The 25,268-nt window shown below is 39.3% G+C and overlaps 1 protein-coding gene across 1 annotated transcript in view; it reads right to left on the bottom strand.

Annotated features, from left to right (window-relative positions):
• Window positions 1–604: 604 nt before the first annotated feature.
• The window catches only part of CFTR (CF transmembrane conductance regulator), a 163,885-nt gene continuing 139,221 nt past the window's right edge, over window positions 605–25,268 (bottom strand). The window contains exons 23-27 of the mRNA XM_048213069.2: window positions 21,879–22,034; window positions 12,785–12,874; window positions 4,246–4,418; window positions 3,519–3,624; window positions 605–2,312 (exon numbers count right to left, since the gene is read on the bottom strand). Of these exons, the coding sequence (XP_048069026.1) occupies window positions 2,112–2,312; window positions 3,519–3,624; window positions 4,246–4,418; window positions 12,785–12,874; window positions 21,879–22,034 (726 nt within the window). The 3' untranslated portion in view covers window positions 605–2,111. The remainder of the gene's footprint in view (window positions 2,313–3,518; window positions 3,625–4,245; window positions 4,419–12,784; window positions 12,875–21,878; window positions 22,035–25,268) is intronic.

Raw genomic sequence — 25,268 nt, 5'->3', positions numbered from 1 at the left:
CTCACATGAGATACTTAGAGTCGTCACATTCATAGAGACAAAAGGTGGAATGGAGCAAGTTTGCCTAGGATTGGGAGGAGGGAAAAAGGGAAGTTTTTGTTGAATGGCTTCCGTTTCAGTTTTGCAAGATGAAAAAAGTTCTGTGGAGGGATGGTAAGGATGACTGTACCACAATGGGAATGTATGGAAGCCGACAGAATGGTACACTCAAAAATGCTAAATTTTAGGTAATGTATCTTTTACCACAATTTTTAAAAAGAAATTATTTTTTAAGAGCATCTTAATTTTTTAAAGACTTTTTAATTTATTTATTTGAGAGAGAGAGAGAGCATGAGTGAGGGGCAGAGGGAGAAGCAGACTCCCCGCTGAGCAGGGAGCCCAATGCAGGTCTTGATCCCAGGACCCTGGGATCATGACTTGAGCTGAAGGCAGACACTTAACCGACTGAGCCACCCAGGTGCCCCTAAGAGCATCTTAATTTATGTGGAATTCTCAAGAAGCTGTATTTAAAGAAATGATTCGTGTTTTGTGTTCCAAGACCCTTAAAGGCTGAAGTAAGAGATCAAAGAGACATGATTAATGAACACATCTGAAGACAGCAAAGTTTCACACAAATATATGGATTTTATTGGCACATGATATTTTCTTACAGTAATAAATAGAATGCAATCTCAACAGTTAGTTTGGAGTTTGGAAGGCATGTGTCTTTGATAGGAGCGGTCAGATTTTGTGGTACGATTTTCTAAGAGGGAGCCTGTGCGCTGGCAGGGATCATACAGATGTGCAAATCTTTGTGAGCCCCAATGCTTCTCTCTACACCATCAAGGTAATTCATAACCCCTGGTCAATAGCCCCCCAGTCCTTTTTCCTTCAGTTTTAACATATCATAAAAATAGCTAGTGCCATAAAAAGCCAACATTTCAAATATAAAATTCTTTTAATACAAATATAATTCATAATATAATCATCTTAAAATACAGCCATTTATATGTGTTTGAAATATTAAAATAAATATTTCCTAGAGAAAATTTTATTTGCATCACAAACTTTTAAACAGAAGCATATAAAATGAATTGATTGACTCTTTCCTGTGTCTCCCATTAACTGATTATCTGTCCCCGCTCAGTCTACACAGTAGGAAATGCCTAGAGCGAGCCTGAAACTGCACATTACTCTATGTATACCTATATCTTTGGATTTCATGTACATCTACCCGTAGCGCCCACAGCCTATCTGCTTACATACTCTTTTCCCAGAGTTTCTGGGGGTAAGAAGGATTTCTTGCGCCAATTTGCATTAAGCATTTTTTTTTTCTAGCCATCCTTCTGTTCAAAGGTCTTATGAGCCTGTTACTTTCTGGAAGCTGGGGAAAGTCATGTCAACTTCTGCATCGAAGGAATTATCCTGTCCCCCACGTGGGACTGTAACAGCCCTCTTCCTGGGTATGGGATGTATTCTAATTGTCTGAATTGTTTGGATTTTTGGTAAAGCAGTGAGTGGTATTAACACAGATTTCCCAGATCAGGAAGTTCTCTCTCCTGATACCTAGATGTTATATGGTATGTATTTAGACGAGCTGACTTGTGACTTTTGCAGCATGCTAATACTTGCTTCAAATCAGAACAGTCTGCGTAATAGACGATAGAGTTGTGTTTTTAAATATCTTGGGAAGAGTAGAGGCAAAGGGATATAAACTTACATAAACCACTAAAGTTTCCAACTATCTTTACTTAATCATATCTCTAACTAGTAGGATTACAGTTGTCCTCCAACAATACACATTAGCAAGCCTCACTACACAGTAAGTTGAACGATTACGCTGGCTGACGTGGGCAGCCACCTTTCCAATTACTACCAAAAGGAAAAAGTTTTCAGGAAGATCTGGCTTGCAAACACAAGTGGTAAATCTTCAAGGATGTGAAGTACCTTTCACACAATTTGACCACTGCCAGGAAGCCATGTATCCAGACCCATCCGAGCGTCCTTCTTTCCTCTTATCAAAATTCTCCCTTTTAAAAATAAACATTACTCATCCTTGTTTTCTGAAGCAGAAACTGTGTTCTCCTCCAATTTCATACGCGATCATCCGGTGCCAGTATTTGTAGCGCCCTCTAGAGCCTTGTTTCTTGCACCTCTTCCTCTGTCTCCTCCTTCAGAGCAGCGATCTTGGATCGAGACCTGTGCTTGCTGGAGCTCCGGTGTGGGAAGAACCGCAGCCGGTCCGAGGGGCTGATGGCCTGCCGGAAGAGGCTCTTCTCGCTCAGCAGCTTCTGGATGGAATCGTACTGCCGCACCTTGCTCTCCTCTATGACCTAGGGAAGTGGCCATTAGTGAGGTCTCGGACAGAAGGCGGGGTGGACGAGAGCAAGGACAGAAACTCGCAGAGGCTCAGAGGAAGAGAAAAGCCAAAAAGAAAACAAGGTGTCCAGAGGCTGGCGGTCTGAACAGTCAGATATCTCATTTCACTGCGGAGTCCTCTTGCTTTACGGAGCTTAGCCATTTGGGAAATTAGCTATAATTTTCTACTTAGCAGCTGGAAGAGTTTTGTTTGTTTGTTTGAATTGGTATAGTACTGAGCAATATGCTTCTTCAGAGAACTTTAAAGGAACTAACATTGCTTGGTAAGCCAGAAAGATCTTTGATAGATCCTCACATACGACCTTAAAAATGAACGTAAATTCACAGCATGATAAAGACTTGAGCCTCTTCAACAGGAGGCTTGAAGCTCAACAACTCCACATGGGTCAGGACGTGCCTGAGTTGAACATGCCTCCTTCACTTGTTCAAGTGGAGCAAACCTGAGGCCAGACGATAGAAGGGCTTTCCCCAATCTCCTGAACCTGGCCACAGCAGGGCAAGGGGCTCTGGGCTGGCCCCCTAATTTGTCACTTGAAGCTTATTGGTAATAACAACCCTTCAGTAAGAAAAGCATTTACTTCCAGGAGCCTCAAAGGCCTTGACAGAAATGACGCACTACATCATCCTCAGAACTTCCTTGTGACTAAACCCCAGGGAATTTGTAAACATCACTTGAAAGAATCTGTGACAGTTTTGAAAGCACAATAAGAAGGTGGATGGGAAAGGCACTTACCTGAGCTCCAAATAATGACTAGAAGAATGAAATGAGTCTTTCAAACTATTGCATTAAAACCACACATCGGATTGCAAGACAATGCAGGCCTGTGCTGGACCCCATCCAAGGGAGATTAGTTATTAAAAGCATCAGGACTTAGACTTTATTATGACTTGATCCCCAAATAAAGGATTCGAATGTATAGATGTTTCAATTTATTAATGTAACTTAATAACATGCTGCTATTTGAGATTTACTGGATTCCGACCTCACCTCAGAGCTCAAATTTGTGCAGCTATTTTGAGCACAGCTGGATGGCTGTGTGACACTTATTTTAAGGAAGAACTTGCACATTGTTGTGTTGTGATTTGCAGGAACTCCTGTATAAGATATGGTTAACAAGATTTAAAGGAGAAATGAGATCTTAGGCAAATTATAAGCTCACCAAAAATCGCTGACATTCCAACATAGCTTCTATCCTGTGTTCAGAGAGGATTACTGTGCAATCTGCAAATGCTTGTTTTAGGGTTCTTCGAATGATTTGGTATGTTCTAGAAAAGAAAGAAAATACCACATGTAACATCACAGAATGTCAATAATCTGCCTTTAACCTTGATGACATACCTACTGTCCTATCAATTTAGTTCTTTGAATTACTTATCTTTTTTAAAATACTTTTATTACTATAGTGCTGATACAGAGTTGGCCACAATCAGCTTTCCAACCATGGGGTAGATTCTAAGTTTCCATAAATGAACAGGACAGATATGTTGAAGAAAATTTCATGAGTACATTTTATTCTCATGTGGAATCACGAATGGTTCTTTTGTGCTATAAAAATTTCTTATCGTATAAATGGCATAGAAAGGAAAATCATAAGAATCAGGTTATGCCTATGTAACTAAATATTTCATCATGTGTTGACAAGGGGGAGAGTTTGTATGAAATTCCAAAATTACACTCAGAAGAGCATGCAGGGCTCTTATACCAGGAAATAAGCACTTGTGCTCATGTCAAATAGTAACTTTTCCACTGGGCAATCATTTCATATCTGGGGGCGGGGGGCACTCCTCCACTTGCAGACATGCCTAATGGGAATTTGTGTCAATATGAAGTAGGCGTCAAAGTTCTGCTCCCGTTGTGTTATTAATAGTAGGAATTCTGAAACTCACATTGGATCCAAATGAGCACTGGGTTCATCAAGCAGCAAGATCTTTGCTTTACTGAGAACAGATCTGGCCAAGCACATCAACTGCTTGTGGCCGTGGCTTAGGACGTAACCCCCATCCACCAGGACAAAATCGAGCTTCCCAGGAAACTGCTCTATCACAGATTTGAGTCCAACCTGCAGAAAAGAAAGAGGGGGAAAACATGGTGCTTAAAAGGGCAATTTAGATACCACAAGGTTAAAGACACTCGAGAGGCTGAAAGTTTAAATTTCACATCAACAACCCACCGCTCCTGCCATTTGGGTTTGATTTAACAAAAGTCTACGTATAATCTCGGCAGCTCTAAAGAATACGCCTAAGCCTTGTTTCAGCTCTGTCCTTCACTCAGGAAGTTTTCAGTGAGTGCTTTTCTGTGCCAGGTGCTCCACACAGGGATCAAAAAAATGATAAATGGTACATGGCCCCTGCAAGGCTCAGGATTTATAAAGACATACACTAATAATCACAACACAATTGAACACATGCTAGAAAAGATAATATGTATAAAATGCAGTTATTTGCTATATCACAACAGATTCCTATATTCTACCTTCCATTCCCTACTCTGTCATAATAGAACATGAAAGGTAGCAGAAAAGAATCAATGGGGAGCTTCTTCAATTCATAAAAACTTTTTTTTAAAGAAATTGATGAAACTATGAAGTAAAAAGGAAGAGTTAAAATAGTGGTATATAATTAAGGGATTTAAAGGTGCTTAGATCTTGAGGTGGAATATGAGAGTTGTGTTAAGGCTTATTTTTTTTAAGCTAGATAGGAAATAGTAAGGTGAAAATGTGAACAAGATATAGAAACAAATTTTTTCAAAATAAGACAAAAATGATGAAAGCTTGGCTCTTATCACTTATTCAGATAAGTGTGCATAAATTCTTATTTTTTGCCAAATATTCCCGAGAGTTTGAGGGCCAAAGAGATACATGGATCACTGTCCCTGCTCTTGGAGAATCTGGGATTTAGTATTAGGAAGGAAGATATAATACTAATTGTATTACAGGCAGAATGGGATACTGGCTTTAGAAAAGACTCCTGACTTCAGTGATGAATTTACAGATGGCCCATATCACCATGTTTGATCAGCAAATTCTAACTGTGTGCCCGTGACAGTATTGCAGGTGATACTTCTTTCCTTGACTGGGCTCTCATTAAAGTAATCTCACTTTGTGAAAATTCATTACTTTTGAAAAGAGTTTCTGAGAAGGTAGGGAATGCGAACATATTAATTAGACAAGGGGGATTACTCTGGTGTATCCTGGAAAACTCAACTGTAAAACTACTTTCATATCCAAGGATCCGAGAATATGAATAAAGACGCTGTGTAGGAGTCAGAGGACCTGTGTTCTTTCTTTCCATCTTCATCTTTTTGTTTTTTCTTGGTTTCAGCCTGTGAACCTCAGCAGTCTCTCCCATCACTTACCTCCGGGCTCTCCTTTAGCTATTAATCTGTATCTACCCCCTTTGTAGAAATCTCAGAAAAATTAGTGTGTGTCTGTTGCCTCCACTGCCTCACAACAGGGAACATTTTTTCCTTCTTTGAACGTCTATTCCTTGACTTATGAGAAGCTACATACTCTATGACCACGTATTATCATGCGTGGGCAGCTCTCCCTTTTCCTGTCCCTTGAATATTAGTCTTCCTCACCCCTAACTCTCCAAATTCTCCTTCTGAGAACTCATCCATTCTTAGGGTATAGATGACCACTAATAAGCTAATGATTTTTCAAATCTTTATGTCTAGCCCTGGCCATATTCCAAATACTTCTTAAATTCTTCTCCGAGCTAGCCCCATTGCGGCGGCCATGATTATCCCTTAAGCTTCACACTGTAAATCCCAAGTGGTCGATTTGTCAATTGACCACACAAACACCCCAGGGATCCTTCTAAAATACAGGTTTGACCACCTCATTTCTCTGTTTGAAATCTCTTCCTGACAGAATAAAACTGAGCTCTCTCATGTGACATAAACAGCATCCAGAATCGAGTCTTCTCCACCCTTCATTCCAGCAGCACCAAACAGATTATACCGTGACGTACCCTTCTGAATATTCTGGATCATCCTAGTCAGGCACCTAGCCATGGTAGTATTTGTGTAAGTTTCCCCTGTTAGACTACTTCTTGAGGGTAAAAACATATGCTCTTTAGCTCTATGCCCCTAGTGACAATACCGCGTGCTGTCAGCCTCGACATTCCTTCATTTGTTCAAGTATGTACTGAGCCCCTAAAATACTGGCCAAAAAAACCAAAACAAAACAAAAAACCAAACATGGTTTTGATGAACACAAAAATGAATCTAAACTTAAGAATGACAGGGTGCCTGGGTGGCTCGGGTCGTTAAGCATCCACCTTCAGTTCGGGTCATGATCCCGGGGTCCTGGGATGGAGTCCCGCATCAGGCTCCCTGCTCAGCGGGGAGCCTGCTTCTCCCTCTTCTCCCTACCTGTGCTCTCTCTCACTATCTCTGTCTCTCTCTCTTCCAAATAAATAAATAAATCTTAAAAAAAAAAAAAAGAATGACAAATGATAAGTGAACAAGTGCTGATTTTGTTCTGCCAATATAGAGTGCCATCTAAGACAATCCACTTCCCCTGTCCGTGTGCTTTCTTTTTCTCATCTTTAAGACTTCATAAAATCCCTTAAAAATAGAAGTATAAAATTAGAAGTTCCTTAACACTGGTAAGGATTTTTTTAAAAAAACTTTAAAGTCAAAGTAACCATCAGGAAAAGTACAGATTAGATGGATGTTAACAAGGCTTATCACGGTGATCGTTTCACATTGTATACAATTATCGAATCATTACGTTCTATGCTTGAAACTAATGCAGTGTTATATGTCAGTTATACTTCAGTTAAAAAAATAAAAGTACTGGTTAAAGATTGGGGTTCTGAAGTCAAACAGAAGTGGCTTCGCATCTGCACTTCTCCACTCATTTGCTGATGGTATCAGGTGTGTTACTGTAAGTCTCATTTACCACACTTGAAAAAAACGGGGAAAATTAATAGTATGTACTTCAAAGGACTATACCACAGATTAAGTGAGATAATTTCTGGAAAGAGGTTGCCACACAGCGAGGCAAGGTAAGTACCTAATCCATCCTAACTACTAGAACTTGGGAAATCCCAAGGGCAGGGGCCAGGTCCTGACACTACCCTGGTATGACAAGATGTGTAAGATTTTGGGTTCACAAGTTGCCTTGGGAAGTACATTAGCAGGAAGTACTGCAACATTATTCATTTACATCACACCTCTAAAAACGAGGTTGAGAAATTGGTGAAAATGTAGTGGCATATACAGTAGTCTTCCTCAATCTCCACACCAATCATACATTCCTTTCCCAAGCCATCTTGCTGTATTATATTTTGTTTGTGTGCTTTCCCAAATGAAGCTACTTCTTAAGTAAATAATTAAGTACTTAAATATTTATCACCGTCAATATTTGGAGAACAAAATTATTAAAAATAAATGACAGTGAGACAGACCAATCTAGAGTCTATTCGGCAACATTCCTATCTCACTGTTTTACTCACTATCAAGTACAGTAAAAAAAAAAAAATCAAATCACATTCACCAGAGAGAGATCAACAGGAGTTAGTAAAGCTGTAAGTTTTGAAGTAAGTGAACATTTGACAAGTTTAATTACCTATTTTCCATCAGATACTGTGGTAGGTTTTGGAGAGAAAATAGGAAGCAAGACAGACTAATAATTGTTTTCGAAAAGATACAAAGTTATTACCATAACTCTAGGTGTAACCAACTTTATGTGTTGGAAGAATGGTTTAAATTAGCCTAAAGATTATTTGAATGTAAATGACTGCTCAGTCATGCATTCTTTAATAGGCTCTTAATGAGGGTTTATTAAATTCTAGGTACTATGGCAGACCAGGGATTCAAAGATGAATAACACTAGGCCCTGCCTTGCAGAAATTCATGGACCAGGTGGGGAGAAAAATAATAAGTGAGAAATTACTGTTCAAAGTGCTGTGAGGAAAAAAAAAAGATTTAAAAGGTAATTACCACAGAGATAATTTAATTTAGTAATTTAGTAGAATTCTTTATATGTTAATATATATACATTAATATATCCATATATATTCCTGATATAATGTTATTGATATATATCACAAATTATTTTTCAGTAGATTTAAAATAAATACAAATTTTAGCTTATCTCTGTCCAAGCAAAGTAAATTAAAATTTACTAGAATCCAAACATTTCTAATTAGTTTTATTCCAACTTGGCCTGAAAAATAAATAAAAGCATCAACAGTTTACGGATATAAAAACTTTACAACAAAAGAATTTGCCACTTTTATGCAGTGGAGCTGAAAAGTCCTATATTTACAAGGAAAAGATTTTGTTTCGTGACATCAAACTAAAAAAAAAATGTACTCCAGTCTGTAAGGGACCAGACATTTTCTTCAAAATGTTGACTCTGCTATTGCCACACTCTGGAATGTCATTATGAAGCAAGAGTTTGCTCTTGTGACATGAAAACATGGTGGGGGGGGGGGGAACCAGAAAAGTGAACTGTGGTTGGACCAAACAGTCCATTAGCAGGCAGTTATAAAAATAGACACTCTCAACCCTTCTAGGCACTCCTTTTGTTGCTCTGCAGGTTTTCCAGGGCAGATTTTCAACTTAAAAGGCCACAGTGTCTCCTATTTAGCTTGCTCTTTAAAACAACTTACCTGACTATCAATGTGTTAGGAAGAGAACTATGTTATAAGTTATCGAAAAAGCAAACAATTACCAAAAAAGCCTTCATTCTAAAACCAACAGATGCACTGCTGAGACTAGGGACAACTAAAAAGCTCACTGCAGTAAAAGCCTGTGAACCAGAAGTCCAAGGAGCAGCTGTTCCAGCCTCCACCAAGCCCCTGAGACTTCTCAAGGCTCAGTGTGCTCACTACTAATGGCAACACCTGTTGTGTACCAATCACAAGGTTATCTTCATGATATTTCACACGTGAATCACTGGTTTATTCATTTAAACAAATGAATTAAGCCATTTATGTATTCGTTCAATCAACCAATATTTACTGACCACCATCCACATCCCAACAGTACTGTAAGCACTGGAAATACTGCAGCGAATGGGACAGCATTCCTGCCTTGAGGGGATGGGGAACGTGGACAAGTTACGAGGTGAGTCTCTCCTGTGTGAAGAATGCTACGGAAGGGCTGAGGGTACAGGGCACAGCGAGGAGGGGCTCCTCCTCAGGGCTGGAGCATCAGGGGAGGTTGCCAGAAGAAGGGATGTGTAAGAAGAGACTTGAATGATGAGGAGGAGCAGGAAGTGAAGGTACAGAGAGCAGCATGAGAAAAAGCCTCTGGAGGTCAGAGAGCACATGGTGCTTTAGAGGAATTGGATCATGGTAAGCAGGGGGAGGCTGGGGCATGAGTTTAGAGAGGCAAGCAAAGATCAAACCATGAAGGACCTTGGAAGCCACCTTGAGCAGGGTGGACTTAGTTTTAAGGATGACAAAGAACTCTGGGAAGGGAAGAAACAAGTGATCAGAGAGTTAAGGTTAAGAATGATCACCAGAGCTACAAAGAGCAGACTGAACTGTAGGAAGCCAATGAGAAGGAAACCAGGTAGAAGCCTATTTTAAACATCCACAGAGAGTTAGTAGTGGTATCAGATGGGGATGGAAGCATTCTAGATACTTGCAGGACATGGCATTAACAGGACTTGATAGGTGGAGAGAGGTGAAGAAATCAGGAGTGAAGAATAAGTCCCAGGTCTTGGCACTGGGCACCTAGAAGGTGCTGATGGCATTTGCTGGAATTAGGAACACAGGACAGCTGTGTGCATTGGGGCAGAGAAAGTGACTATGGAAAAAGGTGCTCATCCATGCTGAGATGTCAGGTAGGGAGCTGACAGGCAGATTTGGGAGTCACAGCATCGTGGTGTGAGTTAGAGCCAAGAGGTTGCATGAAATTTCCCAGGAAGAAGTAGTAAAATAGGACTTATTGTAAGGGCAAACACCAACATTTAAGAGAGGGCCAGGCGAAGATCAGATGGAAATAGGATCAGAATAGCTAACAGTCACTTAACACCTATTATTTGCCAGGCACTGTGCTTGCTCATTATATATGTGTAAGCCTGAAAACTTACAACAATCTACCAATTTATTGAGCCACAATGTTAGGGGCCTTTTTTTTTTCCCTCTTGGGATTCAGTCTCTTGAAATTCTCTTTGGTCTACACAGCTGATAAAGTCAGTGCTCCTGGGGAGAAACTATCTGGCTCTGAGTCATTTGGGGATGGGAAAATTGGACCATCTTGGCCCAAGGTCTTAGATAGAAACCCTCTTTCCCTCCTTTCGACTTGCTTTAAATTCATCCATAGAATGATGAGGCTCAGTGTGCCGAGATGCAGGTGTGGGCCTCTGGCACAAAGGGAAAGGAAGCTATTTATGCTAACTTTGCTTCTAAGCCTTAGAACTAGTAACGAGGCACCATCCTCATGGCTTCACAAAGTCTAGTTCAGATCAGCAAGAATAAAGTTTCACACTTTATGGGGGAGTATGGGGCCAAATGCAAGGTAGGAATAAAGTGTTTCTTGGCCTGGTGTCGTCATCGTGTGTACTTCTGATTTTCAGTTGGTGGAAAGCGGAATTATGAAGGAGGCGCTGTTGAGATAAGATTCAGGTGTTTGGCTAAGCCATTGTTACTTAGTTCATTTCCCCGTATTGACACAAGTCACACCAAGGTCACAGCGAGGACTAGATGAGACGCCATGTGTCTGGGTTTGCCCCAGACAGTACTGGTTTATGCCTTTTGTCCCAGTACCCTGTCCAGTTTAGAAACTGACACACCCCAAAATGTTCCTGTTTGGATAAATTATATGATCAACCATGTGGACAAAAGCCCAGGACTTGTAACTTTTAAACCAATTATTTTCTGCTTCGCTGCTTCTCTGGGTTGTTGCTTATTTGTACGCTATCTTTGGGCCTCCTCAACAGAAAGTTATCATTACTACTCAAAAGCACATGACATGAATGTAAGAAGAGCATCATCTTGGTTTATGAATAGCAAAGTATTTTTTAAAATCAGTAAAAAAGAGCTAAATATGAGTTGATCAAATGAAAATCTAGACAGGTAAAATTTATGTATTATGTCAATGTTCAAAATTTTAACCATGTCTTCTAAAATTTTAGATTAGTATGATCCTGATTTCTGTAAATTTTATTGTGACTTGGCAACAGCTGCAGATTTTATAAAGTCTAATGCCTTCTTCCCCAGTTTCTGTCCCACCACAATGTGTTCCTATAGCTCATTCTCCAAGTCACATCAAAGATCTTCAAATATGCCACTTGCAATTTAGTTAATGTTTTCTTTAAAACCCCTGTTTGTTGGGTAATAAGGAAACTTTGATAATAAAAATAGTTAATCTAAGTGTATTTTATGAGGGGCATATTAAGGTGGGGCACTCAGTGGGTAAGTAAGTGTTTAACACTCACAAGGCTGTCAAAGCTCCTGGCAAGATCCAATCCAGAGGGAGGCACAAAAGGGAAGAACATTCGGGATAAACAGAACCAGGCTACAATAAAGACCAAAACTATAGGAGATAGTGAAATAAAGTTGTTCTCTAAGAAGACCTTTGAATCTCAATGTTTTTAGGTCCCATTATTACAGTCTGCCACCAATCAGGGTTTTGGATTAAGCCTCAAATTTAATGAAATAGAACAGTTGATGGTCCCTTTTTTCTTTCATATAATGTCTCTATGTCTAAGAATGATCAGTTTACAGCTGGGGTATTCTGTTAAGGAAACCAAGAATTTTGCTCTCTGCACTCTAAATTCTTCCATATGATGCCTTCAACTATAACCACCTATTGGGTAAATACAGGGTATGATTTAGGAATTTTGATTCCATTTTAATCCATATATTTCTAATATGGCCCTACTGACCTCAGGGGATGGTGCACGCCACAACTAGGTCATGTGACTTTTTGCCTAGAAAGGCTCATAGCCATATCCCCTGAAAGCAACTGACTCCTGGTGACTTCCAGAGAAGACTGCGGCCATTCGCAGGGGCTCCAGGAGGATCATCATTTCTCTGTGCTAAACCCATGCTTCCTAGAGAAGTAGATTATGCTACGCCAAGTGCTGGGAATGCTTCAGAACCCAGGCAGAGGGCAGATGAGAAGGTGTGGAGAGATGATCCATAGAATCACAAATAATCCTGGTGCCCTGTAAGGTGCCTGGGTCTCTCCCAGCCTGTGTCTCATTGATGTACACTGGTAGGGAAGAAGGCTAGTGCAGTGCTGTCTCTGGGGCCTGAGAGTTGGAGACTCATCACAGGGGAAGGGGGAGGCCTAGTCCAAAGTACTGGGGGCTCCAGGTATGTTAGCGTTCTCTACTCTAAAGTTGCACATATTTATACAGGAATAAAGGTAACTGTGTAAAACCATCTCGGCTATGACAACCACTCCTGTGTGTGTATGAACTACCTCTTTCAAAATTATTTCAGTTGGCATTCTTACCTCATCTGCAACTTTCCATATTTCTTGATCATTCCACTGTCCATAGGGATCCAAGTTTTTTCTAAATGTTCCAGAGAAAATAAATACTTTCTAGAGCAATAAAGAAAAAAAAAGAGGAAAGTATGAATAACCTAAACATCTTTGTATGTTTCCATTATTTTATTGCAAAATACTTGAAGCAGAAAAAAATGTTAAAATAACAACAAATGTCCATGTACTTACCAACTAGTTTTCTTAAATTTTATTTTATTTTTTAAGATTTATTTATTTGCCTGAGAGAGAGAGAGAGAGCACAGGGAGGAGGGGCAGAGGGAGAGGGAGAGAGTCTTAAGCAGACTCCACGCTGAGCACAGAGTCCAACGTGGTGCTCTGTCTCAGGACCCTGAGATCATGACCTGAGCCAAAACCAAGAGTCGGATGCTTAACCAACTGCGCCACCTAGGTACCCCTGGTTTTCTTAAATTTTAAAATTTTATCATAGTTGATTTGTGTCTTTTTTAAAGAAAACATTACAGCGACATTAGAAGCACCTAACGAACACTTATCTAATCCCAATGTCCTTAGGATAAGGAAACAGATCATTGTAAGTTGTGAAAAATTAAAATTTGGTTTTATTCCTAGCACTTTTCCTTATTAAGAGCAAGTGTAACAGAAAATTGAACAGTTAAAAAAATTATGTTTGTGAGTTATAATTAACTTGTTGGAACAAATTCCTATTTTGTTCATGTACTTTCCTTGGATTCCTTTGATAAGTCTAGCTTCCTAAAGGATTTTGAGATTGTTTGAAAGTACAGACACGTTATTTAAACACACAGGTTCATCTGGTCTATAAACCAAGGCACACATCGACTTGTACAAGCAGGAGAAAGCCACAACTTAGAAATCAGTGAAAAAAGGGAAATCAAATATTTGTCTAAGTGAATGCTGGATGAGGTGGGTCCTGCTGAGCTGACAAAATGACCATCTAATGCCCTGCAAGGAGAAGGGCACGATGATCACCCTGAGACGCTCTCCTTGCCGTATCACTGTCTACTCAGGTCTGCCTGGGGTGCTAAAAAAAATGCTTTAAAAGAAAATCACTGTCTTGCTGAGAAGTGCTGATGTCACAATACTAATATTTAGTCCTCTCTTTGTGCCTACGGGTGAACTGAAAAATACTTTTGATGTTAACACTCAGAATAATATTTTCTTTGCCTTTTTTCTTTTGCCTTTGATTAATATCCAGTAAAGAGAATTAAGAACTACACTTTTTGAAGTCTTAGTTTTCACCAATTGCCTTACGCTGAGAGAGAAAGCTCAGTGTCCATCTATCTGTAAAGAACTGCACAACACAGGTGGGCCCTGGATGAACAGTATCTGCGGCTCTTGGGCAGAACAAGAGCGTCCTCACCATGCAGTCAGGTTCAAAGAGGGTCACATTAAAGACCTCATTCCCCAGGGAACGGTTTATGGCTTAAAGAACAACATTGTAACAAATATCTCAGGAACCATCCAGAGAGGGAACAAGACGACTTATGCTGGTATTTCTTAACCTGCATCAAAATTATCTTCCTGGGGCACGTGGGTGGCTCAGCTGGTTAAGTGTCTGACTCTTGGTTTTGGCTCAGGTCATGATCTCTGGGTCATGAGCATGGAGCCTGCGTAAGATTCTCTCCCTCCATCTCCCTCTGCCCCTCCCCCCTCCCCCACTCGCTTGTGCTCCCGTACTTCCTCTCTCTCATTAAAAAAAAAAAAAAAAAAAAAAAACTTCCTTAGGGGCACTTATGTTGTTTTATGGAGGTGGATATAAGGGATGAATACATAACTCAAAAGACAATGGATATATTTGTGCATCTTCCTCCAAGCTTCCCAGGAAATCAAAGTAATGTCCCAATAAGCTAAAGAGAGCAGGCAGACAAACAGCATTACTGGGGAATTCTGATAAACGAAGAATCAAATAAGAAGTAGCTCTGAAAACTTGAGTCAATTCATTATTTAAGCAATTGGGTTTATTTCGTACCTAAAGTCCAAAGGCTTACCAAGGGAATTTTGCTCTTTACTGTTTTTTACATTTTTAAAAAAATATTGTGGTTCTTTATATAAAAGTTTCCTCGCATTACTGAGAAAGACAGGAAATAACCACTGTGAGGTTTACCACATATCAGACAATCATGACATGCTTTGGAGAAGTTATCTCCGCCAGGAACCAAGCAGCGGGAACACAGAGCTTCATTTTATGACAGGTTTGCCATATTCCAGGTAAGACTCTTCACATGCATTATCTCTTTTTATCTTCCAATCAGCCTAACGAAATAAATCCTATGATGGCACAGGAAGAAATTGCAGCTGGGAGAACTTAAGTGACTTTTCCAACATCACTTAGCTAGTAGATCGTGGAGCTAGAATTCAAACCCAAGGGTGTTTATTTCCAAATATGTGTTCCTTATCACCAGAGCGAAATGTCTCAAGTCCTACACAGTTCAGTTTTTATTTCTGATCTGGGGCTTAGGAATGATTAAAGGTTGGGCTGAAGCAGCCCAATGGGTCTATAAAGAGCCAGTCAGTGCTCAGCAGCATAGCCTTTGTGTCAGCATCACTGGCCATCCCCTGGCTATAGGCTCAGTTCCTGCACCATGAAGGGAGAGGCTTGCTTCCTCTTCCTAGGCAGAACCTGAGTTGAAGCGTTTTTATACAGGTTACACTGTCTTTGTAACCTTCAAGGATATTTACACATCCAGTGAACAGAACAATAGGAAATTTTAATTTGGCCAAATGGAATAATGTCATTATTCGGGAGGACCATGGGTAGAGGCCAAAAGTAGCATGACAACAAAGCAACCATGGAAGTGATTAAAGGTAACGTGGCTTGCAAAGATGCTGTAACAATGCAGCTCTGGCCCAGTAGGTATATCCATGAACAGGAACCCATGCTCTTTGAGCCTCAGTGTTCTGTCAAATGGGGAAATGCCATCTTTCTTCTCAAACCTACTCTACCTATAGGCTTCCCCAGTTTGATAAGTGTATGGCCACTTCACTTCCTCAATCCAGAAACTTTAGAGTCATCCATGACTTCTTTCTCCCTGATCCTCCCAAATACAATCAATCATCAGTCCTGTGGATTTTCCCCTCAAATATATCTCAAATCCAGTTATTTCTCCATCCCTACGGCCACTAAATAGTTCAAAACACCAATATCACTCTCTGGAACACTGCAAGAGCCTTCTAATTGACTTCTTTCTTCTCACTCTTGCCTCCCTTCCAGTCTATTTTTATTTAGCAACCAAAGCAATTGCTACACCTCTAAATTGGATTATCATTAACCTTTTAAAAAACCTTTCACTTTCCACTACACTCAAGGCAACATGTAAAATCCTTAAGATGGCCTGCAGACCCTACATGGTTTACTCCCTTCTACTTCTTCTGGCTCATTTAGCGCCCTGCTCCACCCCCTCTGTTTTTCACCCCAACCACATGGCTTGATTTCACTTCCTCAGTTTCTTTATACATTCTTTCTTCCCGCCTAAGAATCTCAGCCTGTCCATTCTTGCCGTGGCTGGTCTTTAAAAGAATAATACTAACTATCCATTAAACTTTGATCTTCTGCGTCATAGTTGAGAAATGGTATGCCTAACTTTATCTCATAATAGCTTCATCATTTATACATAGTACTTATCAAGTGTTTGGCAATATGTTATATGTTCATTTTATTTAAAATAGATACATATTAAAAATTGTGAAGGAAGAAAGCTGTGGAAATTCGACATCCAAAAGCCTTAGATGTAGTGGATTTGAGACCACTCAGAAATTCTGTAGGTCTTTTGTTTAGAGTTTGTTGTCTAGCATTAAAGTAATGCTTTCATTTTAATTTTTAAAAAATTAACTGAATGGACCAGTTGAGTTAGAATTAAATTTCATACAATTAACTACACATTTCATTCATCTTATAAATAGCATCTCTTCCTTTTGGAGGTGCCAGCCAGTGTCTTAGTTCTGTTTTCTGAACTGTTTGAAGTTTCCACAAAGGTATCTCTAAAGCCGAGAGGTCCTTGCAGGTCACCTATGTCCTTTCCCCAGGTTTACAAATGAAACAGCCAAGGCCCCAAGAAGATATGTGGCTTGGCCAAGGTGACACAGTCAGATGGGTTATACAGCAAAAAATACAGCTGCAACTAAAAATCACAATGATCCTCTCTTTTAAGAAACTATTCGTCAATAGGAAAATGAGGATGTGCAAATATTTGATATTTACTTAATGTCATGGATGTATGGCACAAAGAGCAATTCTTGGGACTCCAGGAAGAATAAAGAGAGCACCATTGTTCACCAGCTGACTAATCTCTTTCCTGAAGCTGATTCCTTAACTCCTCAACTCAGTGGAGACTGCTGAGCCTACGTGGGGTGCTCAGAGCTGCTCACATCTCAGAACAGCAGGCAGTAGCTTTAACCTTGGATGTCAAATGAAACAAAAAAGCAATCTGGCTTCCATGGTAATTGAATGCAGCATAAATTAAATAAGCAGGAGGAATGACTCCTTATCCTTATGTTTATAGTGCTGTTTTGTTTTGGCCAGAAGGGGAATATATATATACATATATCATGTAAAGTTCTATTAAAATGTGGCCCCAATGCTTATAAGCATCACAGTGGCTGTGATCTCACCTTCTGGCAATGTCTGCAAAATTTTATTATAAGTTGAATCTGTACAATAAAAATCCATCCAATTCAAACAAATCAAGATTCTAAGGTTGCATTATAGAATGTCTAAAAATAAGTGTTGTTTGGCTTTAAGAATATCCATTAATAAGAACAAGGTGACTAGAGTATTAGTCAAAAATGTTTAAGATTTAGAATAGAGAATAATTTTATAATGTTAATGTATATATTATTTATTTACATGTAAATGGCTGCATGTAAGACATTCAAATATTTGGTTTCTGTAAAGTCATTTAATGTTTCACAACCTTTTACACTACACTTTCCAGTATACACTTTCTAGAGATAGCATTTTTATTTTTATTATTATTATTTTTTTAAGATTTTATTTATTTATTTGACACAGAGAGAGACAGCCAGCAAGAGAGGCAACACAAGCAGAGGGAGTGGGAGAGGAAGAACCAGGCTCCCAGCAGAGCAGGCAGCCCAATGCAGGGCTCAATCCCAGGACCCTGGGATCACACCATGAGCAGAAGGCAGACGCTTAACGATTGAGCCACCCAGGTACCCCATAGAGATAGCATTTTTAAAAATGATTTACAGATCTGACAAAATTGTTAAAATTTTCAAATTTTTTGGCTCAGAAATAGTAAAGTTGTGTCATACTAATATCCATACTAGTTATTTTTCTCTTCTCCCTTTTTTTATTTTTCCTAAGCAAACTCTACCCTTCTACATGGGGCTCAAACTCACGACCCTGAGATCACCCACGCTCTACCCACTGAGCCAGCCAGGCACCCCTTCTCTTTTCCCTTGAATTTGGCACCCCGTCCCCGCTGTGGTCTTTGCTATAGTCCAGGATCTTACCACATCACAGCTGGAGAGTTTCTCAGCCCACCTTCCTGCTTCTCACACTCCCTCCCAGAAGTCCATCCTCCACATGCTGCTGTTGGCAGGAGGCCCTTCAGCAACCTTCACCCCGCTCTTCCTGGCCCAGAAAGAGTCAACTCCTTCCTCCCTGAGCCATGACAGTACTTATCAAGTCTTTCCCTCTTTCTCTTAATACTCCCTAACATGTGGCCTCCCCTGCCCTTTGCGCCCCAACTCTTTCTAATCCCCTTCTCTGTACGTGTTTATAATATCCCTGTCTGTCTGGAATCCACCACACCCTGCCCCCAACCTTTCTAAAATCTACAAACGTGCCCATTATGACCCACCTTAATTACCACCTTCTCTGTGAAACTGCCCGTACTCATTTGTTCATAGCAGTGGGAGGAGAAAAGAAGGAAGGATACAGCTACGGTGAGCTGGTGGAAGCAGCAACAGGGCTTCCGGCTGTACTCACCCCCATAAGTACCCACAGCGCCCCCTGAACAGGCCCACGCCTTGATTCATAACTGTATCTAATTAATTATCTTTGGTTTATCTTTTTGGTTTCTTCTTTTGCTCTCTGACTTCAATTTTGAACTTCTCATTGGAAGCTCACAGGTGGGATTGGGACCTCAATACCTTTCACATAACTACAGAATCTATAGCATATAGAATTACAGTACGTTATAATTGTAAACATATAAGAGTTTCACAACTAATTAATTAATTATTATTACACTGAATGAGAACTGCTGCACTCCCAATTCCATTGCTCGAATCTAGAGATACATGATTTGGCCCTATCTGATACCCTTCACAGCAAAAGACGTTCCAACTCTGTGGTGGACAGTCACATGTGGGCATGCATTATTTTCAGGTCATAAGGTCTCACTGCAAGTATAGACCTGATTATTTACTTGAAACAGCTTGCAGCCCTTCAAAGTCATAATTGAAGTTTTACAAATACGTTTAAAAAATTGTTTTCTGTCTTTCAAGAATAAAGTTCAAGGCTACTAAACAATTTCAAGTCTTGATATTCGAATTGCCTAAGGCAATGGGGCTCTGACTGGAGGACACACTGCCCCCTCCCCATGCCCTCAGACATGACCTCACAGGTAAAGTGAGACAAATTAAAGAAGGCTTCACCTTGAAATGTACACAGTACCCTTTTTTCTAGGCTGGTGCATTCTCCAAGATTGCTTTCTAGCTACATGAGAGAACGTACGCACACACACACAGAGCAAGAATTTGCCAAAACTAATGACATCTTGTGATTCCACAGCTGATGTCTCAGGATCACTATGAGGGAGAGAAAAAGGTTTTCATTCAATATTTGTCCCTGTTTCATGTGTCTCAAAACAAGTGACTAATTTACCCAGAAATATTTGATGTTTCCCTGTCAGAGATTCCCTTGCAAGGTCAGAAAGATGGAAGGAAGAAAGATGGAAACACAAATAAAAACAGTTCTTGGATTTTTTACCGTTTCTTCCTTGTTTTGTTCTTTGCTTTTTTTTTTTTTAAAGATCAAACTCCAGGCAAAGAAGAGAAAATCACTTAATTTGAACTCCTAAAGGAAAGTTAGGAAAATAAAAGCATCTCCTAGTTAGGATATTAAAAATGTATGAGGAGTTTGCCCTCTGTTTTTCGGTCATTCACTTAATGTTCTCAAGATGTCACTGTAGAAGAAGTTGTACATTCTGTCTACAGATATCCCTGTGATACTAGGAGACAGTCCCAGAAATGGGGTCATAAAAATGTAGAATGAGATGCATTTGTATTAGCAAGATCACGCATTTTTGAAGGCATATCTCAAAGTATTTCTTGTTTAGTTGATATAATTTTATAAAGCTTGAAGCCACCAAAGAGGGAAAATGAAATAAAGGCAAGTTTGGAAGATTTACTTCAGCAGAAAGAGAAGATAAAGTATTTTCATAAGTGGTTCATTCAGTTTTCCTCCAGGTCTTGCATATTTAGGTCCGTTAAATAGAACACATAATTTTAAAAAAATCTATCACATGGGGCACCTGGGTGGCACAGCGGTTAAGCGTCTGCCTTCGGCTCAGGGCGTGATCCCGGCGTTGTGGGATCGAGTCCCACATCGGGCTCCTCTGCTATGAGCCTGCTTCTTCCTCTCCCACTCCCCCTGCTTGTGTTCCCTCTCTCTCTGGCTGTCTCTGTCTCTGTCGAATAAATAAATAAAAAATCTTTAAAAAAAAAATCTATCACATGACAGATAAACTAAAGGATCCTCAGTGAAACTGAAATTATTTTTTAGAGCTGTCCTTATGTTAATGCATAGATTTGTGTGAATAAGAACGACAAAAAAAACCAAAACAAACAAACAAAAACCTTCACTACAGCAGTTAAAAATGGGACCGGGAGACTTAGAGTCAAATGAACAGCAATGCGTCTTGGACAACCAGACAACCCGATTCTATTCTGTGTTCTTCAACATTGTTATCTTGCCTAAGGCTATCACCTTGGGATACTCGTATTCCCAGTGTTTCTTTATCTTTAGACCATCTGACAATCTTTTTTTTCTTTCTGAAAAACAATACTGTTTTTCAAAAGCTCGACCAGGATTAAGCTTCTGGCAATATGGCAAAGTCTAGACAAAAAAATTAAAAGCATCAATCCAGCAGCTACAATATTTAGTGCCTCATTAGGTGAAAAAAAAGCAAATGTTCCACTAAAGGTAATCTATCAAGAAATAGAAGCTTTTTTCTCAGGCTAGATTTATAGTCCATCTATCGGGAGACGCTCCTGGCATTTTAATTTTGTGTTAAATGCAGAGAATTGTTTAGAACGTGCTTGCGGAATGGATTCAGCCCATTGGCACAAAGGGAGCAATGGTAACTAAAGCAGTGAATATGTCCACAGAGAAGAAAGCAAATGCCAGTAGAAATGCAGCACGTGCCTTCCAGATTTGGCTCTGGTAAAGACATTCCCTGGCTTCCATTAGGAGCATTTTGAACTAGAACTCCTGCTATTTGTCTCACATAGAAGAAATCCTCCTCTACAATGACACAGAGAAAAAACTACTAAGCCAGGGAAGCTAGAGATCCTTTGTGACCCCAAATCAAAGAGTGACATTAAAAAAAAAAAAAAAAAAAAAGCTACCGATCCATCTGACATGGTTCATTTTATCCAAAGAACAAAAAACAATCATTTACTTTCTATGTTCAATTCCACAACTTCATGCTTCCAAGCATTTCTTATTTCAGCAGCATCATTTACATCTTGCAAAGCATTTCTCAACCTGCTGGGATTGGTAACTGGAGCTCAGGCCACTGAAGGAGGGGAGAAAACGCTGATTAAAAATGAAAGTCCCATGCTCCCAGGTGTATTGTGTCTTCTGGGAAATGCTGTGAAAACTATTAATAGTTCAATCACTGTATGGCAGAGAGTTCCAAACTTTTAGAGATAGTTCTTTTTCCCTGTGAAAACACTGCATTGCAGGAAAAAAGATAGCAATAAATAACAAATATATTTTACAGGGAAATGTGATTTGCTTGTGTTTAAGTGTCAAATAATGGTAAAAAATATATATATAGTTAGTCACTTTTTTTTTTAGTAAGTCTTTCTGACTTACCTGTGGGATCACTCCAAAGGCTTTCCTCCACTCTTGCAAAGTTACTGAATCCCAAGACACACCATCTATTTGGATTTCTCCCTCAGTGTTCAGCAGTCTCAAAAAAGCCGATAACAAAGTACTCTTCCCTGATCCGGTTCTTCCCAAGAGGCCCACCTAGAAAACAAGAGTGACAGAATTACTCCTGTGACAGACACCATACAAGTAATGTAATCTAGTATAATACTTCACTAATAAACAATGGAACTGGGTTTTTTTTGTGTGTGTGTTTTTTAATATCACCAGGGGAAGATTTCATCTTATTCTTTCAAACCTTTCTGTAACACTCCCAATTCTGACCAGTAGTGATCTGAGGCAGAGCAACCCTGGAAAAGAATATAGAAACTGACCATAAGGAACTGGACTTTTAATTCTGGACATTTCATTTATCACTGACCTTTACTAATGGCATATAGGTTAAAAATGCCCATTTCACATCAAGGAAAACAAAGATAACAGTGTCTTAATGCATACCATTTCTAAGGATGGCCTTAAGCCAAAAGCAGGGTCCTATATAGCTTGATCTAGTTCCTAACATGAATATGAGCCTGAAAATTAACGGATCTGAAACAGTTCTAACGTTCAGACACTGTCCATAATAATTAAGCACCAGTTTAATGGGCCTGACAATAAACAAGAAAAAGTTCAGTGAGCTCTGTGTTCCCAGAGAAGGCAGGCCAAGCCTTGCCACTTGGTGTATAAGCACTTGGACAGTTGTCAAATCAAATTCTTACATCTACCCTGACTGGCAGGAAGAGAACTTGGAGAAGCAAAAAGGATATTAAGGAAAAGAAATTTAAAAAAAACTATTCTTGTTACCAAAAGACTGTTAAGAGCATAGAACGGAAGGGACAATGCCATGCATTGCAAGAGGAGATCAGGTGCTACAGGTGGCCCACAGGGGCCCCACCTCTGTGTTCCATGTGGGCTTACATCCAGCACTTGAAGGAAGATGCTTTGAGTGGGCAGAACATTCCTGCAGTCATTAACTGAACACTGAAATACAGCTCAACATTTAGTAGCACTGAATAAATGTTTACTTCCTTCCCCTTACATGACTCCTGTTTCTCTTTTATCACTTAGTTTTTTTTGTTTGTTTGTTTGTTTGTTTTTTACAGGAGAGTCGAGCCAGTGGTCTTTTAGAGTAATGCTTTTTGTATTATCTGTGGCAAAGAACAGTTTTGTTTTGCTTTGTTGTTTTTTGGTTTTTTTTTTTGTTTCCAATTCACTGCATATCAGTACTTTAAAAGATAATAAAAATGAATTTCTATATGCTTCCTCTCAGTTCTTGTACTTATCAGAAACCACTAACAGCTTATAAACCAGAACCAGTGCATGGACCACAATGCATGCTTTAGAGCTTCTAACAACTGGTGATGATAATAACTTATTAAATACTTATTAGGAAACTGGTAATAAACCAGGCCTTTGGGATAAGTTGGTAAACAATAATGACACCATGTCTTTTGTTCGTAAGAGCTCTGTAATGAGACTTTCACGAATGCTTGTTCTCTGAGACAACTGAGAAAATCAAGCCAAAAGTTATACACAATACCCTTTTGACATTCTTCATACTACTAATCAGAAGCAGTAATTACTGTATTTATTTTTTCTTGATTATTCCTTGTGTTAACCCCAAGAATTTAAGTTCAACAAGGACAGGGTGATCTATGTTGTTTTCCACTGAATTCTCAGCACCTGCCATAGTGGTGGGTGCTCATAAAGTGCTCAATAAATGATTTTTTGGATTGACTGAGGGTCAGGTAGACAGAAGGATGCATGAATGGACAAATGGACATATGGATGGATGGATAGATGGATGGAAGGAAGGAAGGAAGGAAGGAAGGAAGGAAGGAAGGAAGGAAAGAAGGAAGGGGAGAGTAAAAGGGAGAGGGAGGGAGAGAGAGAGAAGGCAGATGAATGAACAAATATATTTAGTTGATCTAACAAACAAATGAATTTAGTTAATTTTGGTCAAATACCAAGTCAAGTTTTATTTAAAAATCTTGTGAAATTTAATATGCACACTTCCACTTCTGAATCGGCCCATGCTGTACAAATATATTCATCATATGCCTTGATTTTTCAACCACAACAGTAAAGCTTTTATAAGCAATCTGAATATGCCTTGTGTAGATGAGGTATGGGGAAGGAAAGTTCAATAAGAGGAAGTCATTTGCTTTAAAGTCATATCACAAATTTAATCAGACAACAAAAAGAAATAAAAGGCATCCAGATTGGTAAGGAAGCAGTAAAACTTTCACTATTTGCAGATGACATAATACTCTATATAGAAAACCTGAAAGACTATTTGCTAAATTGCTAGAACTGATACATGAATTCAGTTCAGTTACAGGATACAAAGCCAGTGTAAAGAAATCTGTTGTATTTCTGTACACCAATAATGAAATAGCAAGAAAGAGATATTAAGGAATCAATCCCATTTACAACTGCCCCCCAAATAATAAGATACTTAGGAATAAACCTAACCAAAGAGGTGAAAGACCTCTACTCTGAAAACTATAAAACACTGATGAAAGAAATGGAAGATGACACAGAGAAATCGAAAGACTCCATGCTCATGGATTAGAAGAACAAATACTGTTAAAATGTCCATACTACTCAGAGAAATCTACACTTTTAATGCAATCCCTATCAAAATACCAACAGCACTTTTTAAACAGAGCTAAAACAAACAATCCTAAAATTTGTATGGAACCACAAAAACCTTGAATAGCCAAAGCAACCTTGAAAAAGAAAAGCGAAGCTGGAGGCATCACAATTCCAGACTTCCAGTTATAGTACAAAGCTGTAGTGATCAAGACAGTACAGTCCTGGCACAGAAACAGACACAGAGATCAATGCAACAGAACAGAAAACTCAAAAATGAACCCACAACTATGTGGTCAGTTAATTTTCAACAAAGAAGGAAAGACTATCCAATGGTAAAAAAACAGTCTCTTCAACAAATGGTGCTGGGAAAACTGGACAGTAACTGGACATGCAGAAGAATGAAACCGGACCACTTTCTTACACCATACACAAAAATAAATTCAAAATGGATTAAAGACCTAAATGTGAGACCCGAAACCATAACAATCCTAGAAGAGAGCATAGGCAGTAAACTCTTTGACATCAGCCATAGCAACTTCTTTCTAGATATGTCTCCTGAGGCAAGGGAAACAAAAGCAAAAATAAACTATTGGGACTACATCAAAATAAAAATCAATAAAACTAAAAGGCAACCTACAGAATGGGAGAAGATATCTGTAAAGGATGTATCTGATAAAGGGTTAATATCCAAAATCTATAAAGAACTTACAAAACTCAATACCCCAAAATGAATAATCC

The sequence above is a fragment of the Ursus arctos genome, unplaced genomic scaffold (genome assembly GCF_023065955.2).
Source record: "Ursus arctos isolate Adak ecotype North America unplaced genomic scaffold, UrsArc2.0 scaffold_3, whole genome shotgun sequence".
Classification (NCBI taxonomy): Eukaryota; Metazoa; Chordata; class Mammalia; order Carnivora; family Ursidae; genus Ursus; species Ursus arctos.
Note: the sequence above shows the minus strand (reverse complement) of the source record. Positions and strands in the feature narration are given on the sequence as shown.